The sequence below is a fragment of the Mytilus galloprovincialis genome, chromosome 3 (assembly GCF_965363235.1).
Source record: "Mytilus galloprovincialis chromosome 3, xbMytGall1.hap1.1, whole genome shotgun sequence".
NCBI classification, from domain to species: Eukaryota; Metazoa; Mollusca; class Bivalvia; order Mytilida; family Mytilidae; genus Mytilus; species Mytilus galloprovincialis.
Window position 1 is genome coordinate 102,181,174 of NC_134840.1, and position 20,234 is coordinate 102,201,407.

At 35.9% G+C, this 20,234-nt stretch overlaps 1 protein-coding gene across 1 annotated transcript; it reads right to left on the bottom strand.

The window, feature by feature from the left end:
- Positions 1–4,854: 4,854 nt before the first annotated feature.
- Positions 4,855–20,195, bottom strand: LOC143069584 (uncharacterized). The gene is made up of 2 exons (XM_076244285.1): positions 20,063–20,195; positions 4,855–6,582 (listed from the first exon to the last, which is right to left on the bottom strand). Exon 2 carries the CDS (start codon positions 6,538–6,540, stop codon positions 5,587–5,589), a length of 954 nt encoding a protein of 317 aa, XP_076100400.1. The 5' UTR covers positions 6,541–6,582; positions 20,063–20,195; the 3' UTR covers positions 4,855–5,586.
- Between the last annotated feature and the right edge of the window lie 39 nt (positions 20,196–20,234).

Consider the following 20,234-nt stretch of genomic DNA (forward strand, 5'->3'; position numbering starts at 1 on the left):
CCGACAAATAAGTGGCTTATTCAATTTGTACAGTTTAGTACCATGGCTATGATCACCACAATAAGACCAGCTTCTATAACACGCTCGTTTTTAACGTCTTGAATATGGATGAAACCATTGCTACTGCACTTTAAACTAGCACAATTTTTTGTGTCTCCATTTGCAGACAGGTTTTTATGGACCAATATATTTTTGGGTAATTTTTGTTTTTGCTTTTATTATTTTCATGTTTCCATTTTTTACTTTCATTTCCCTATGAAACAGCTCCCTCAAAGACAAGAGTTTTATATCTGACCAAATCTGAATAAAGACTATCCAAAAAGAAACAATATACAGGGGCGGATCCAGCCATTTTAAAAGGGGGGGTTCCTAACCCAGGAAAAGGGGGGGTTCCAATTAGATGTCCCCATTCAAATGCATTGATCGTCCAAAAAAAGGGGGGTTCCAACCCCCGGAACCCCCCCTCTGGATCCGCGCCTGATATAGCAATTGTAACTGCAAAGACATACAACACCACAATAACTTGCAGAACCACAAAGACATACAACACCACAATAACTTACAACACCCCTATGCCATACAGCGACACAATTACTTACAACACCCCTGTGCCATACAGCGACACAATTACTTACAACACCCCTGTGCCATACAGCGACACAATTACTTACAACACCCCTATGACATACAACACCACAATTACTTACAACACCCCTATGCCATACAGCGACACAATTACTTACAACACCCCTATGACATACAACATCACAATTACTTACAACACGCCTATGCCATACAACGACACAACTACTTACAACACCCCTGTGCCATACAGCGACACAATTACTTATAACACCCCTATGACATACAGTAGCACAATTACTTACAGCACCCTTATGACATACAACACCAAAATTACTTATAACACCCCTATGCCATACAGCGACACAATTACTTACAATACCCCTGTGCCATACAGCGACACAATTACTTACAACACTCCTATGACATACAGTAGCACAATTATTTACAGCACCCTTATGACATACAACACCCCTATGTCATACAGCGACACAATTACTTACAACACCTCTATGACATACAACACCACAATTACTTACGACACCCCTGCGCCATACACCACCAGAATTACTTACAACACCCCTATGACATACAGCGACACAATTAATAATAGAACCACAAAGACATACACTACAATTACTTCCAACACCACAATAACTTACAACACCAACATTACTTACAACATCACAATAACTTGCAACACTTCTATGACACACAACACCACAATTGCTTACAACGCCCCTGTACCATACAAAACCACAATTACTTACAACCCCCTATGACATACAACAACACAACTACTTACAATACCTCTATGACATACAGCAACACAATTGCTTACAACACTCGTGTGCAATACAATACCACAATTAATTACAACACCCCTATGACATACAGTAGCACAATTACTTACAACATTCCTATGACATACAGCGACACAACTAATTACAACACCACAATTACCTACAACACCCCTATGCCATACAGCTACATAATTACTTACAACACCCCTGTGCCATACACCACCACATTTACTTACAACACCTCTATCCCATACAGCGACACAATTACTTACAACACCCCTATCCCATACAGCGACACAATTACATATAACACCCCCATGCCATACAGTACCATATGACATACAACACCACAATTACTTATAACACCCCTGACATACAACGACACAATTACTTACAGCACCCCTATGAACATATAACACCACCATTACTTACTACACCACTACGACATACAGCGACACAATTACTTACATTACCCCTGTGCCACACAACACCACAATTAATTAAAACACCCCTATGACATACAGTACCACAATTACTTACAACATCCTATGACATACAATAACACAACTACTTACCAGACCCCTATGCCATACAGCGACACAATTACTAACAACACCCCTATGACATACAACACCACAATTACTTACAACACCCCTATGCCATACAGCGAGACAATTACTTACAACACCCCTGTGCCATACAGCGACACAATTACTTATAACACCCCTATGACATACAGTAGCACAATTACTTACAGCACCCTTATGACATACAACACCACAATTACTAACAACACGACATCTACTCACAACACCCCTATGACATACAGTAGCACAATTACTTACAACACCCTTATGACATACAACACCACATTACTTACAACACTCCTATGCCATACAACACCACAATTAATTAAAACACCCCTATGACATACAGTACCACAATTACTTACAGCACCCTTATGACATACAACACCACAACTACTTACAACACCCCTATGCCATACAACGACACAATTACTTACAACACCCCTATGACATACAGTGAGGAGCACAATTACTTACAACACCCTTATGACATACAACACAACTACTCACAACACCCCTATGACATACAGTAGCACAATTACTTACAACACCCTTATGACATACAACACTCCTATGCCATACAGCGACACAATGACTTACAACACTCCTGTGCGATACACCACCACAAGTACTTACAACATCCCAATGACATGCAATAGCACAATTACTTACAGCACCCTTATGACATACAACACCACAGATACTTACAACGCCCTATGACATACAACACCACAACTACTTACAACACCCCTATGTCATACAACGACACAATAACTTACAACACCCCTATGACATACAGTGAGCAGCACAATTACTTACAGCACCCTTATAAAATACAACACCCTATGACATACAACACCCCTATGTCATACAGCGACACAATTACTTACAACACCCCTATGACATACAGTGAGTAGCACAATTACTTACAGCACCCTTATAAAATACAACACCACAATTACTTACAACACCCTATGACATACAACACCTCTATGTCATACAGCGACACAATTACTTACAACACTCCTTTGCCATATACCACCACAATTACTTACAACCCCCTATGACATTCAGTAGCCCAATTACTTACAGCATCCTTATGACATACAACACCACAATTACTTACAACAATCTATGACATACAACACTCCTGTGCCATACAACACCACAATTACTTACAACACCCCTATGACATACAGTAGCACAATTACTAACAATACCCTTATGACATACAACATCACAATTACTTACAACACCCTATGACATACAACACCCCTATACCATACAGCGACACAATTACTTACAACACCCCTATGACATGCAACACCACAATTACCTACAACACCCCTATGACATACAGTGACACAATAACTTACAAAACCCGTGTGCCATATAACACCACAATTACTTACAACACCCTATGACATACAACACCCCTATGCCATACAGCGACACAATTACTTACAACACCCCTATGACATACAACACAACAATAACCTACAACACCCCTATAACATACAGCGACACAATTACTTACAACACCCCTTTGACATCAATAGCAGAATTACTTACAGTGCCCTTATGACATACAACACCACAATTACTTACAACACCCTATGACATACAACACCCCTATGTCATACAGCGACACAATTACTTACAACACCCTGATGACATACAACACCACAATTACCTACAACACCCCTATGACATACAGCGACACAATTACTTACAACACCTGTGTGCCATACAGTAGCACAATAACTTACAACACCCCTATCCCATATAGCAAAACAATTACTTACAACACCCCTATGACATACAGTAGCACAATTATTTACAGCATGCTTATGACATACAACACCCCTATGCCATACATCAACACAATTACTTACAACACCCATATGACATACAGTGACACATTTACTTACAACACCCCTATCCCATACAGCGACACAATTACTTACAACACTCCTATCCCATATAGCGACACAATTACTTACAACACCCCTGTGACATACAGCAACACAATTAATAAGAGCAAAGACATACAACACCACAATAACTTACAACAACACCGCAATTACTTGCAACACCACAATAACTTGCAACTTCTCTATGCCATACAACACCACAACTTCGTACAATACCCCTGTGACATACAACACCACAATTACTTACAACAAACCTATGACATACAATAGCACAATTACTTACAACACCCCTATGCCATACAGTGACACAATTACTTACAACACCCCTGTGACATACAACACTACAATTACTTTCAACACCACATTGACTTACAACACCCCTATGACATACAAGGCCACAATTACTTGCAGAACAACAAAGACATACAGCACCATATTTACATACAGCACACTGGTTTACACTGGCCAGGTATCAAACCCAAGCACTGGAGGCTACTATGCTCTGTATTATATGAGGCAGTCTTTATCAACACACAGAAGTACCCAATAGGTAAAACAAAATAACTTTTATATATTCATCATCAATATATATATCATTGTGAACATAAATTATCATACAACTTATATAGACTAAATTTTAATATTTATCGCACATAATTTGTATATGCAGACCATCATACTGATAGACAGTTAAAAAGTTATTTTTACAGGCTGACTCTGAGGTATGAGCTATGTTCATTATTGAAGGCTGTACTGTGACATATAATTGTTAATTTCTGAGTCTTTTTGTCTCTTATGGAGATTTGTCTCATTGGCATTTATACCACATCTTCTATTTTGTTTGTACTCTGATGGTGACTCATTTATACTTTGTTCTTATGTTACCTGTATGCTATCTTATGTTGTTTGAGGAACAGTACAGTTTTCATTATATACATATTGCAGTAAGGCGGTAAATTCAATTTTTATTTCAACAATGTTATAAAAATAATCTTAATAAAACAATTTTATCTTAGTCAATCATGTAAATAGAGGATAACAGTAAATTATCATAAATTTAAGAAAGAGATAAATACTTAAAAAAAAAACACAGGTAAAAAACAACTCCTATATCATTGACTATTATGACTATGACTTTTATCAAATATTTACAATTTTTGACACAAAACATCTTATTCCAATAAAGTTTCTTTGCAAATTTGAGCAAATAAAAATAACTCTATCACAATGGCTTCTGAAAATAATTATGCTTCTCTAATTCTTCGTCAATTTATCCATTTCTGCACCCATTGTATAACAAAAATTTAATCAACATGTGGTTCGTTTGATCTCAGTTCTTCATTTGTTAAAATCCGATTATGACTTCGAATTTTCTTGTTTTCTTCTGAATTTCCAATTGTGACGGCATGAAAAAAGGGGACCATGCCTGATGATGTCACATCGAAAGAACACATCTTTTTACAGATCAGTCGCAAAGAAGAAATTGGTTTGCCTGCATATTGTTAGAAAATCATTAGAGAAACAGATTCCACCCCCACATCTCGTGTAATACGATATTTATCCACTCTCGACATTTAAATTTGAAAATTTAACTGTCTCGAGTGGATAAATATCGTATTACACTCGATCCAGTGGTAGAATCTATACATATCATTAAAATTATAAGAATAAAACATAAAATTATTTTCCATCACCAGCATCAAACCTTTTATCTTGTATAGCAAGACATAAGTGTTCTACATTTCTGTTCATAAAATTTCTAAATAAACTGGAATAATAAATAAGATTTACAAACACCTTCAAGAAAATGATTCTGATTTTGTGAACAAATGAATGCGGGAGTCTTTCCTTCTTTGCCAAATCCAACGAAAATGAAACAACTGATTCAGGTGTAAAAAATTTGAAATTGTGCAAGATATTTGATCCATCCGTAAAAGCTTTGGCCATGTGATGAAAATGTGGCGGAGGTTTGTGTAACGCTGGATAGACAATGTCATTTTCTATTTCATGACAAATAGCAATGGCTTCTTCTAAAGAGTTAACACAGATATTATTACTGTCTTCCATCCCTAACAAATATCCTATCCACCTCCAAAAATAAACGTAATCTTTTAGATCATCTTGACTAGCTTTTATACCAAATTGTTTAGGATACATGATAATAGCGCCCATAAATCCTGCCTGGACTAGTGACATGTCGTACTGGGAAACGTATAATTTCTCCGACTTCTTCATCATATCAACCCTTGTTCTGTCATGTAATTCACACACTATCTGCAGGGATTTTCTTGCTTTTGAATTTATGTCCCAAACATTCCCACAATGCCATTGTACGACATGAGCCATTGTTTTAAGATATCTAATTAAAGATTTCCGAGGTGTATCTGATTTTCCAGTAAAGACCAACGGCTCTAATAAGTTAGTGACACACAAACCACATACTAGTGAACACATCATTGTGAAAAGACATGCTGAAATGTTTCGCCTGAAAAACTGTTGACCTCTTTCAAATCGCTCAAGGTCAAGTTTGTCTGGAATAGCTTCAGAATAACAATTTGTCAGAGTTATCTTGTTATCTCCCTTGGCAAGTTTCTTTAAATAATATCCTGACGTTTTTTCACTGTGAGTATCCATTCGGTTAACAAGCAGTTAATACTCCAGCAACTGTATAACAAGCTGAAAAGGAGGAAAACAATTTATGAGGCTAAATATTTGATTATTCAAGTTACAAACCTAAAAAAAAAGATTTATTTTTGGTAATAATAGTAGAAACCCTATCACAATGATTGTGGTGCTTAGTAACACGCTCACATTTTTTTGTATAACACTAGAACACACCTGTGATATCATGGGTATGTGACTGAATTAAAGTATATAACTATGCGTAAGCCTTATTTTCAGATTGGGATTGTCATCTGATAAAGTAAGGCCGATTATAAGATACATAGTTTTCTCTGCTTTCAAAATCTTTCTGTTTGAACCCGTCGACCTGGAACTTATCAATTATTTATTAATTATATTAATTATTTGGAAAACAAAAGGTCCTGGAATGGAGTATTGTTTAATTAACAACATTGTCCTATATTAGTTGAAATTCTTTGATTCTATGATTCTCTCATGCCTGCTAACAAATTGAAAATTGTACCTGTACATCTTATTTTAAGTCCAGATTTTTAGTATTTGTATTGTCATCTTAAAAAGTCTTACTGATTAAAATACTACAAAAGGGAACAATTTGACAATGATTGAATTTAGTAGTTTCAATCCTGTGATTATGACCCGTGTACATGTATATATAGCAAAATCTGAAATACTGTGGATTCATTTATTTTCGTGGGTACCAATTTTCGTTGAGGAAGACTTGTATATTCGTGGATAATTTACTTCGTGGTTTTTTCAAAGTCTGCATACATTCCTTTTGAAAATTTTTAGTTCGTTGGTCATTTAAATTTGTGGTACCCCTGAACCCATGAAATCCACGAAAATTGGTATCCAACGAATATTAATGAATCCACAGTACATCGTTTGGTGGTGCGCCTGTCAGATGCAGAACGTACAGATAAGGTAATATAGTAACATGTAAATATACTATTGGTATTGGTATCGGATTCGACCCGGAACATGTTAATTATTGGCAATATTAATTATGTGGAAAACAAAAGGGTCTGGAGTGGTGTAATATTTATTACACCATAGTCATATATTGGTTATATATAAAATTGAATTCTTTGATTTGTCGTTTTTACCCCATGACAGCTGACAAAATAGACCTTGTTATTTTAATATTTTAGATACAAGGGACTTTGTATCAACATGATCAAAACCTAAAGATGTTAAAATGTTATTTGTCAAAAAAGAGGGAAAGACATTAATACATGTAAGGTGAAGACACATAAACAACACAATTGCAAAAGATATATGGAATATAGTCAGTGTACAATTTGGAAATTAGTATGGCGTTCATTATCACTGGACTAGTATATATTTGTTTAGAGCCAGATGACGGACCCCTCCGGGTGCGGGAATTTCTCGCTACATTGAAGACCTGTTGGTGACCCTCTGCTGTTGTTTTTTATTTGGTCGGGTTGTTGTCTCTTTGACACATTCCCCATTTCCATTCTCAATTTTATAGTCTATGTACTTTGAACGAACTTATTTCAGCTGGCACTTTATTTGGTGTAACGTAGACAAATACTGTAAACCAACTTATTTTCATAGAAATGGAATGAAAGAATTATTTCTGATCTCAAACAAACCTAGAAAAATTCTGGTGCACAAGTTTATTATCTATTTATAGCTATGATTTATTCTGGTTACCATTGGTAGTATTCAGGGGTCACCTCAATGGTTAATTAGATGTACAATGTAGTATGAGTGCCAATGAGATAACTCTCCATCCAAGTCACAATTAGTAAAAGTAAACCATTATAAGCCAAAGAACCGTCAACACAGAGCCTTGGCTCACACCACACAGCAAGCTATAAAGGCCCCCAAAATTACTTGTTTTCAACTATACAAAAGGGAAAAACAAACAGACTTATCTATATAAATATTCTTTTTGAGGTTAGGGGACGACCATTTGATATTCTGGGGGGGGGGGGGGGGGGCAGGAGGAGTTGTTTTTGATCGGTTATTTATTTTCGCCAACTAAGAGGACAGATTATTCATTTTCTGCACTATTGAAGCAAGACTTTTCATTTTCATTAAAGCAAGGGACTGATTATTCATTTTCACAACTATATTTATGATATTCGAAAACATATAATTTTTAAATGATTTGTTTATTAGAAATAATACATGTTTAGTCAAGTTATTATGTACCATTTAATAAAAATTAATCATCATCCTCTGCAGAAAATAATCTTTTTATATCCTCAACTGCATATACATTCATTGGTTGTAACTTACCTCTTTTAAAAGTATTGTCAATCAAATTTGCCGAGCGGAACGAGGCAAAATTTTTTTTGAAGGGTTTTGGAACCACTGAAGGCCCAAGAAGCTATAGAACAAATAATGTAAAATCATGCTTTCTTGGTGTTCCGAAGACCGTTTTATAATCTGAAAATGCAAGTTTTGTTTTAATATTTTTTTGACAATATTTTGGTCTCAAAGCAAAATTTATAAATTCAGTGTAAGACTTAAGTTTCTAGGGACAACATCAATAGACCAATGCGCATGATAAAGCAAAAATGGAATTCACATAAATAAGTATGTGGCTGCTGGTTTTTTTTAAACTCATGATAAAGTTCATAACAAAATTACTAGATTACAAAAGGAATGCAACAGGAACAGAATACAGAAGGGCAATCAATAAACAAAAGACAAATAAATAAGAAACATTGATCACGAAAAATCAGGGCTAAGTCTGAGGGAAAACAGAACTTCCTTCTTGCAAGGCACTCACTGTGAACACAATTTGATATGGAGATAAGTGTTTGGTTTTGAAATTTCCTACATGAGGCATTTGTCTCAATGTAGTTACGGCCCTGTTAAAATAAAAGCGAGGTAAGGTTTCCTGAGACAATATACCTCAAGTTAAATGAAACCAATTTTCAGACATTTCAGGTATATTTAAATTTATACTTTAATTATTATTAAAAAAAATTGGGAAGATTTTTCGATTTTTTGGGGAAAAAGATGAATTTATGAAGAATCTGGTGCCATCTAATACTTTCCATTAGATCTGCTGAATTATTTATTTTCAATAAATTGCAAGTCAGGTAATTTATTTTCAAACTACCACAGAACAAACCATTTATTTTTGTGATAATCAAGGCCATGTAATTTTTTTTCAAAATCCTCCTGGCCCCCCCCAGAATATCAAATGGTCGTCCCCTTAGACGTAAACCTTGTAATTCAATGGTTAAAAAAAAAAGAAAGTGCTTAAAATCCCAGGGGGCAAATGTATGGGTTTGCAAACATGTAATCAGAAAGATCATCGGCGGATCCAGGGGGAGCATTGGCGGATTCAGGGGGGGAGTTCCAGGGGTTGGAACCCCCTTTTTTTGGACGATCAATCCATTTGAATGGGAGCATATAGCTGGAACCCCCCTTTTTAAAATGGCTGGATCCGCCCCCGGGGGGCCCTGGCCCCTCTTTGGTGGGAAAAATTTGGTTGATTATATAGGGAATCATTGAAGCATGACTCGAGCCCCCCCTTTAGGAAAAGTTCTGGATCCGCCACTGACGATAGTTGTATGTGTGAGTGTATGCGAGTGGAAGAGAAAGTCTTTTAATTTTTACTTTATGCGATTACATGCTTGTTATGAGCCCTATGATATGTGTTAAGAATATGGTATTCAGTATACCAGCAGTTTATTCGGAACACTTGGCTTTATCGTTATCCATTTACACTACGACGTCATACAAAGGAATTCCGGGATTCCCCATGGATTATTGGGCAGTCATAAAATAGTTGTTATCCTGATCGGACGTCCCCAGTTGACGAGCGGCCTAAAAGACAGCAATTGACTCAAGCCTAGGATTGTGATATTATAGGTAATATATTGCATACACTATCCCTATAAAATCATTACAGTGGTGTCAGAAGTCGGCACGATTCCACTGATTTCCACTGCGGTTTATCGGTGACATTTATTCCCGCCGTATTTCATTTTTTTTCTTTGTTTTCGCGAGAGAAAAATCTTTGTTTCTTCTCTCCCGCGATTGTATTATTTCATGGCGCGCTGATTTATCAGTACTATTGGTATTTGCGCGAGTGATATATTCGTTTCATATTTATATTGTGATTATCAGACTTTCCGTGTGATAAAATTCCCCTCCCCCTTTTTGTAACACATTTAAAAAATACACAGATTTGCATACACCTAGAGAATAAGACAAAATAACCTTATAAAACAAACTACTAGTGGATAGTTTTTGATTATCTATTTGGTTTATTTCAGGTTTTGTTTATTTATATTAATACAAATCAACACATTTTTTTTCCATTCATTGATATTCCGTTGAGCGTCAGATCTTCTGATGTCAGATATCATTTATATGTTTTTCTCTTGTTTTTCATAAATTATTGATACAACTGTGTGCGTCAGATCTTCTAATGTCATAGTTGTTATCAAATTTTTTTTTTCATTTTGTTTAATTGTCTTGTCGGTTTTACCGTCTGAAAAGTGTTCACTCATAAAAGAATGTGTTGATAATAAAACTTGTACTGTACTACTTTTTGTTGTGAATTGTGTATACATACGTCATTGTTTACAATTTCATACCTGTGTTTAAATAGTAAAAAAAAAAAAAATCTGAGTTTAAGAATTTGTATATCTGATATTAAAAAGAAAGACAAATATAAACATATTTGATTGTGTCACTTATATGTTTATTTACATTTATGCATATAAAGTTTTAAATATTTATGTCCTTTAACTTAGATGATAATATAAACAGGTTTATTAAAATTAGTTAATTTCTGAAACAGCTTTGCGCGTCAGATCCTCTGATGTCATAGGTGTTTTCAGATTGATTTTTGTTTTTTGCTGTACTTGTGTTTTCATTTGCAAATCAGAATAAAATTATTATACCAAATTTTCTGAAATTGTGACTGTATGTAAAAGTGTTTGTGATTTTTTTTTTTTTTTTAATTGTTTGTGGTGTTGTGTTTTTGTGCTTGTGTTTAAAAAAAAAAGAAAAGCTTATTGTTTTGTGATAGTGCTTGTGTCTGTATTGTAATAGCCTATGCGTACATATTACTTTTGTTCTTCATCCCGACATTGTTCAATTCCTATACAAGTAGTAATATACAGATTATTTTTTTTTTTGTATAAAAAGTTTATTAGATTTTGGCCATTATGTCGCAACCTATCAATATAAACACAGCTTCATTGGAACAACTTAAACAGATATCAGGAATAAGTGACAGAAGAGCACAAAAGATTATTAACAAAAGAGAAGAGAAAGGCTCCCCTCTTATTTTGGAAGACCTTAAACTTATGACAGATATTCCTAATACCATGTGGGATCCATTGATGAAGACTGGGGTTATAATATTGGAACCATCCGAAGAAATCCAAGAAGGGATCCAAGAAGATATTACGGGGAAAGCAGAAGAGAATGCCAAAGAAATTAAGAAGATGGCAGCAATGATTGAAAAATTAAAAACAAGTTTTTCAAATGCAGAGAAAGACAAAGCACTAATGAAAGCAGATTATGAACATAGGATTGCAGCTGTAAACCAGGACTTCACAGTTAAGATGAAAAACAGAGAGCACGATTACGAACAACAGTATGATAAACTTGCCAAGAGACATAAGGAAGAAATGGAAGAACTGATTGACAAAGTTAACGAAAGAGAGCTGAAATTAAATCAATCTATAGAAGAAAGAGATGAACAGATAAAAAAAATACAGATGACTATGAAGACGGAGACAGATGATAAGACGAAGTTACAGGAGATGATTGAAAAATGGTCATTACCAAAAGAGAAGCCTAGCATGAAAATAGCTGAAACTAAAGATGAACCTAGTTGGAAAACCAAAACCAATACACACACAGGACAGGGCAGTAAACGACAAGATGGTCCATTGCCACCTAAGATGAGCACATATGATGGTAGGAGTGACTGGCGACCGTACCTTGTTCAATTCAATCATATTGCCAATAGATATAACTGGACGAATCAAGACAGACTGGACAAGCTTATTGAATGCTTGAGAGACAGAGCACTTAAGTTTTTTACCACAATGCCAAAGTCAGTCCAGGAAGGATATCAAGCTGTTTGTAAAAAGATGGAAGACAGATTTGGAAGAAAAGACTTGCCTCATGTTATAAGGAGACAACTACAAGACCTTCGTCAATTGCCAGAGGAACCTCTTGATGAGTATGCAGAGAGAACACAGGATCTTGCAACTGATGGGTTTCCAGGAACACCTGATGATTTTATTCAGATAGTTGCCACTGATGCTTTTCTGAAAGGATGCATGGACAAAAAGGCAGCTTTAACAGCAATGGATAAGGATCCTGATAGTTTGGACAAAGCGCTGAAGTATGTGAAGAGTGCTGTTACCAATCAGAAAGTTATTTTAGGAAATAAAAAGCCTGAGGTTAAAAGGGTGACATTCCACGAAACAGAAACAGACGTGTATGACTCACATGGGGATCATGAATCTACAAGTGTAAGAGCTTTGTACAGAAAAGGAGCCAGTGATACTGATGTAATTAGCAGATTTGAGTCAAGACTTAAAAAGACAGAAGAAGATGTTCAGGACACAAAGACGAGCATCAAACAGATACTGGACATTTTGAAACGGGGTAATTCAACCAATAGATTCGGACAACAACAAAGATTATCCAGTCCAGGGAGAAGTCCTATTAGAGATAATAAATGCTTTAACTGTGGTGAGGAAGGACATTTTATTGCACAATGTGAAAAACCGAAGAGTAGATCGCCACAAAGATATGGAAACAGATCAAGGTCACCATCACCAAATGTAAACAGGGAGTCTTTAAACTCCAACGGGTTGAAGAAGTAGGCCGACCTTCAACCCATCCAGGTGATACTGGAAGGCCACCAACTCTCTCTTTAGACAAACAAACTGAAGTCAATCTATATAAGACAAATATCCAAGACTCAGACGCCAAAACATTATATATTCCTGTAGGGGTGAACAGTAAGAAAACTTTCGGAGTGATAGACACAGCAGCGCAGGTGTCGGTTATAAGTAAAACATTTTTTGACCAGTTAACTTACAAACCCAAAATCAAAGGTAACATCATACTTAAAGGTGCTGGAGCTTGTTCAGAAATAAATGCAGGAATAGCAGAAAATGTAAACTTGGACATAGGCAGTTCCACAGTAAAATGGGATATGGTTGTAGCTGAAATAACAGATAATCTCATTCTTGGTATAGATTTTCTTGAGAGCCAAAAAGCAATTATTGACTTAACAGACTATTCTATCAAACTTAAAGGTGAAAAAGTTCCATCCTTTATGACTTCAAACAGACAAGACCAACAAATGAAAATATACAGAATAAAGATAAAAAAGAAGACAGTCATACCACCTGGTTCCAGTAAAGTCGCCATTGTTGAGTTAGATGAGAAACCGATGAATGATATTGTAATTCAACCAACCAATTTCATGAAGGGCCTGTTGGTTCCAAATATGCTCTGTATGGGTAAAAAACAAGTTCCTGTAATGCTAAGAAATCCAACAGAGCAATTTAAAACTCTGAAAAAGGATTTTCAGATGGGTATAGGATTAGAGATTAATGCTGTAATGGAGGAAACAGACGAAAATAGCTTAAAGTTGAATAAAATAGATATTACTCCAAAACAGTCCTTTGGCCTGAACCAGCTAAGAGAGAAGCTACCGACACATTTAAAAGAACTATTCAACCGATCACTAGCAAATTTGAACAACCAACAGTCATTGCAGCTAGTCACATTATTACTGAAGTTTCAAGATATTTTCGCTAAGGATGACCTGGATATTGGACTTTTCAATGGAGATATCCAACATAAGATAGATACTGGAAATTCCCATCCTATTAAACAGAAAATGCGAAGAACACCCCTGGGATTTGAGAAAGAAGAAGAAGAACACTTACAGCAATTGTTAGATAAAGGAATTATAGAACCATCTACTTCGGAATGGGCATCGCCACCAGTCTTAGTAAGGAAGAAAGACGGGAAGCTCAGGTACTGCATAGACTTCAGGAAGTTAAATGACGTCACTATAAAAGACGCGTTCCCGATTTCGAACATAGACACATGTTTAGACACCTTGAAAGGAACCGTTTTCATGTCGACGCTTGATATGGCCTCAGGATATTATCAGGTGAACTTAGACGAAAAAGACAGACACAAGACAGCGTTTGTTACTAAATACGGCCTATTTCAGTATACAAAACTTCCATTTGGTCTATGTAATAGTCCTGCAACATTCAGCAGAGTAATTCAGCTTGTTCTTCAAGGCCTTACCTGGAAAGAATGTCTAGCATACCTTGACGATGTAATTGTTTTAGGCAAAGATTTTGATGACCACATCTGTAGTTTAAGTGAAGTGTTTTCGAGGTTCCAGAAGTATAACTTAAAGTTAAAACCGAGCAAATGTCAGCTGCTGCAAACACAAGTGAAGTTTTTGGGGAAAATAGTCAGCGCCGATGGAGTTGCAGTGAATCCTGACAGTATAAGATCTGTAAAGAAATGGCCAACACCAAAGAACAGAAAAGAAGTAGAATCCTTTATAGGGTTTGTTAACTACCATTGTGATCACATAGAACAATTCGCCGAAATTGTGGAACCTTTACATCGACTTACTGGTCCAAAGGCAGAATTTGCATGGAAAGAAGAACAAACACAGTCTTTTCAAAATCTTAAAGAAGCTTTGATAAATTCAGTGATATTAAGTTATCCAACACCTGATGACCTATTTATTCTGGATACAGATGCTTCACAAAAATCTATCGGGGCAGAATTAAGTCAGATACAAGATGGAATGGAAAGAACAGTGAGCTTCGCAAGTAAAGTCTTAACACCGGCTCAGCGGAATTATTGTACAACTAGAAAGGAATTATTGGCCATTATATGTTTTACTAGACAATTTCGTCACTATCTATTAGGTCGGACTTTTGTGATAAGAACGGACCACAACAGTTTAACCTGGTTACTAAACTTTAAAAATATTGAAGGACAACTGGCAAGATGGATAGAAGAATTGTCTCAGTATAACATGATTATACAACACAGAGCTGGAAAGAAACACATTAACGCAGATGGATTGTCAAGAATACCAGATGACATTGAAGCATGCCGTAACTACAGACCAGATGTCAATTTAGAAGAGTTACCTTGTGGAGGTTGTAAGTTTTGCACAAGGGCACGGCAACAGTGGCAAACATTTGAGGAAGAAGTGGATTTTGTCGTCCCCTTAACCATAAGAAGACTTGTTGATGACGGTTCATATAAAACCAATTGGACTCCGTCTTACTCTCCAGTAGAACTGCATGAAGAACAAATGAAAGATTCTGATTTAAAAACTTTAAAGAGATGGGTCGAGGATAAATATGAGCCAACTAAAGCAGAACTCAAACTGGGTAGTGAAGTAGTCCGACATTTTTGGTCATTACGACAGCAAATACAGATAAAAGACAATATTTTACTTTACAAATGGGAAGATCCGATTTCGCCAAGACTCCTTTTCATGGCACCAAAACAGATGCAAAAGGAACTTCTACATGGATGTCATGATGTTGTCTCGTCTGGTCACATGGGACAATATAAAACATTAGAAAAACTGAAACAAATAGCTGTTTGGTTTAACATGACGCAATCCTGCAAACTGTATGTGAAATCATGCACTACATGTAATCTTAACAAAAAATCAACACGAACTGCCAGATCGAAGCTAGGGCAATACCATGCTGGTTTCCCCATGGAACGAGTGCACATGGACATCTTAGGGCCTCTTCCTGTTACAAAAACAGAAAGTAAATATTTGCTTATGGTAATTGATCAGTATACAAAGTGGTTAGAATGCTTCCCAATTGCAACACAGACAGCTGAAGTTGTGGCAAGAACCTTAGTGGATCATTTCTTTTCTAGATTTGGCTGTCCGATTGAGCTCCACACAGACCAAGGAAAAAACATGGATGGAAATCTAGTAAGACAGCTCTGTGAACTACTACAAATAGCCAAGACTAGAACCACACCATATCATCCGTCATCTAATGGACAAGTGGAACGGTATAACAGAACAATACTACAGACAATAAGATGTTTCATCAAAAGTAAACAACACAACTGGGATTTATTTTTACAACAACTAGTTGGAGCCGTCCGAGCAACACGTAACTCACAAACAGGATTCTCTGCTAACATGATGATGCTGGGAAGAGAAGTTTTTCAACCAATTGATGTAATTTTAGGCACTTCAAACTGGAATGCTGACAGAAAAGAAGTTCCACAATATATTAAAGATCTAGTGGAGAATTTAAACAGGGTGCATGACATTGCCAGGGATAATTTGAAGGCTTCACAGGAACGACAAAAAGGCATATACGATTTGAAATATAACCAGAATGTGTATAATGTCGGAGATGTCGTTTACAAACTCAATCAAGCTACAAAGGTGGGGCAGTCTGCCAAATTGAAATCTCCGTGGAAAGGACCGTATTTGATAACAGCTTGGCGTTCACCTGTATTATACAAGATAAAGGATAGGAAAACAGAATCTTGGATTCATCATGACAGAATTAAACTTTGCGAAGACAGAGAACTTCCAATCTGGATTAAAAGGATGAGGAATCAATTAATGAATCAAACGATGGATGAAGAAACCAACGAGATTTACGAATGCCCAATTGGATTGCCAGATATTTTTAAAGAAAACACTAATGTCATGAGTTCGTCAGATCCTCTGATGTCTCATTTTATTGGTGATGCTGCTATTGTGGGTGCGCCAGATCCTCTGGTGTCTCACACAGTCAGTAATTCGACTTCTTCAGAGAATAAAGCTCTAACCGACATTTGTGAGAAGAATATCAATGGGGATCTTCATGTCCATGAAATGGATGCATCTGCTGTTGAATCTGATATGTTAAGTAGGCGGAGGCACAGGAAAAAACCTGCCTACTTATCAGACTATGTAGAAGATTAATGATTTTGTTGCAGATAATCATTATTTATGTATTATATTGTAATATAGTTATTGTTACTTAGAAAAGAAATTTTTAGCCAAAGTGTTACATATTTTTAAGCTTTACTACATGTATTAATGTGTGCGCAATTTTTGCTTATAATTTTTGCTTACAATTTTTGCTTATAAAGAAACTTTTCTATATTTATTGTGTATGTCTCATCTCAATATTTTACTTATTCCTGCAGTATGCATGAAGATGATGAATTTGAGCCGGACTATGGACCTTTTGAGGATGAACTACCAAAAAATGATGCAATGTATATTCGTGCGAGTACAAAGAGATACAATAAGGGAAGAAAGTGTCCGACGTGTGCGGGAATTTTCACTAATGTCAGCAGACATGTCTTAAGAACGCATCTACCGTGGTATGTTGCCGCCCAAACTGCTTGCTGGCAGTGTAAAATACAATTTGCTCAGAATAGTGTTTTAGATGCTCATATTGCAGAATGCCATCAATCTGACATTAAGAATACAAGTATAAAGTTCACGGAAGACAAATATGAACGCTGGGTTAACTTAATGAATGGTTTGTTGGATGTTGTTTCTAAAGAACTCGAATGTGATACTCTACAAGATCTCTGCAATTTAGCTGACAAAATCTGTGTTTATCCCAAGCATTCAGAGCCCATTTTTCAGGAAAAAGATTTAAAACTGGTGTCCATATTTAATGCCACGAATGAATACGTATTTGAATTTGGAAGTAAAAATATCATAGTTCAACCCCCATACAGTATACCGTTCTTGTTACATTGGCGAATATTAGCTTCATTGATACAACAAACGGAAATGGACGAGAACATTATTTCCGTTGAGAAAATTAAATCTTTAAGACCAGTTTTGGAGGTAAAGGAGACTCTACACCTTACGGACTCTCATTTTCATTTGGATATGCTATCAAAAAAAATAGGCACCATTTCATTACCTCACTTTTTTTGGACTTGGAGCAACAAAGATTATCAAATTTCCCATCTTATTAGCAATTACTGTTATCCCAGAAACTGGCCGTCTAGTGATTTAAGATCCAAAGTTAGGCAGGATAGCAGGATTAAATTAACTTTCGGCATTCACCCACGAATTGTGGAGATGGAAAACACATCAAAACTAAATGAATGGATTTCGGATTTGGAATGGCTGTTAAAAGCGAATCGAGTGGTTGCTGTCGGTGAGTGTGGTTTAGATAATAGTGGGAGAAAATGGGATGTAGAAAAACAGATCAAGTTTTTTGAAAAACAAATTGTAATTGCAGTTAAAAGAGATTTACCATTGGTTATTCATTGCAGAGGAGATGAACGTACTGATGAGATATGTTTAAATACACTTGTTCGGTTGCTGCCGAAACACTTTAAATTACACAGGCACTGTTTTAACGGAGATGAAATGATATATCGGAAATGGAAAACGTCATTTCCAAACTGCAAATTTGGCATTTCACCTTTCATCCTAAATGACCAAAAATATCCAAAATATAGGTCTCTAGTATGTAACATGAAATTGAAGGATATTGTACTGGAGACAGATGCCCCGTATTTACATTCTGAGTTTGAGGATTTTGGCTCACCGTTGATGATAAAGGATATCTGTGAAAAATTGGCAAACATTTTTTTGTGTAGCGTAGAAGAAATAGCCAATATTACGACCAAGAACGCTACAGATGTCTACAGCATCATTTAAGTCATGGCGGATATTTTGTATATAGTACTCATTTTGTACATAGTTATTGTACATAGTTTATTGTGATCATTTTGTGACATTCCAACGTTATGGCTACATGTATTCGATTTACAGACAATTAACTGTATTCCAAATTAAGGATTTATTTTCCTGCATCAAACTTCAAACTTTAAATTATCATTTAGTGTCAGTAAAAGGAATACCTATAACTTTATTCTACCGAAAGGATTCATTTCTAGGAAAGAGGGAGGAATGTTAAGAATATGGTATTCAGTATACCAGCAGTTTATTCGGAACACTTGGCTTTATCGTTATCCATTTACACTACGACGTCATACAAAGGAATTCCGGGATTCCCCATGGATTATTGGGCAGTCATAAAATAGTTGTTATCCTGATCGGACGTCCCCAGTTGACGAGCGGCCTAAAAGACAGCAATTGACTCAAGCCTAGGATTGTGATATTATAGGTAATATATTGCATACACTATCCCTATAAAATCATTACATATGTATGATTAGGAAATAAAATATCTTTATCTTATCTTTATTTTATGTAATATGTTACTCATTTTGTAAGGAATTTTTCTTTAATACCTTAGTCTAAATAATTATGATGTATTGAAAGGCTATTATACATGTTTGCTTTGCCACGACTGTATGGCATCAAAGCAAAAAAGTATAATAGTCTTTCAAGACGTCATAAACCCTAAACTTTTAACAAAAAACAGCTGAAAAACAGGCATTATATATCATGCTTATCGGTCTAAAGATGTCAATGACAGTCTCTATAATTTTTAGGTGTTCAATAACAAAGTATAAGTATACCCACCTCGGCTTATCAGTGGGTGCAATGTAAATTAAATTAATTTAAGTGTAATCATGGTTATCATGAAAGCGAATTTCATTTTTGGTTTCGTTACTACAATCTTCTGTTTCCGACATAGAATCTTTGACAAGGGACCAGTTAGATGCAATCAGTCGTCTTTTAGAGAAAGAGCCAG

Coding starts and splice junctions, on each gene's coding strand:
- LOC143069584 (XM_076244285.1), bottom strand. CDS start 6,540: ATGGATACTCACAGTGAAAAAACGTCAGGATATTATTTAAAGAAACTT.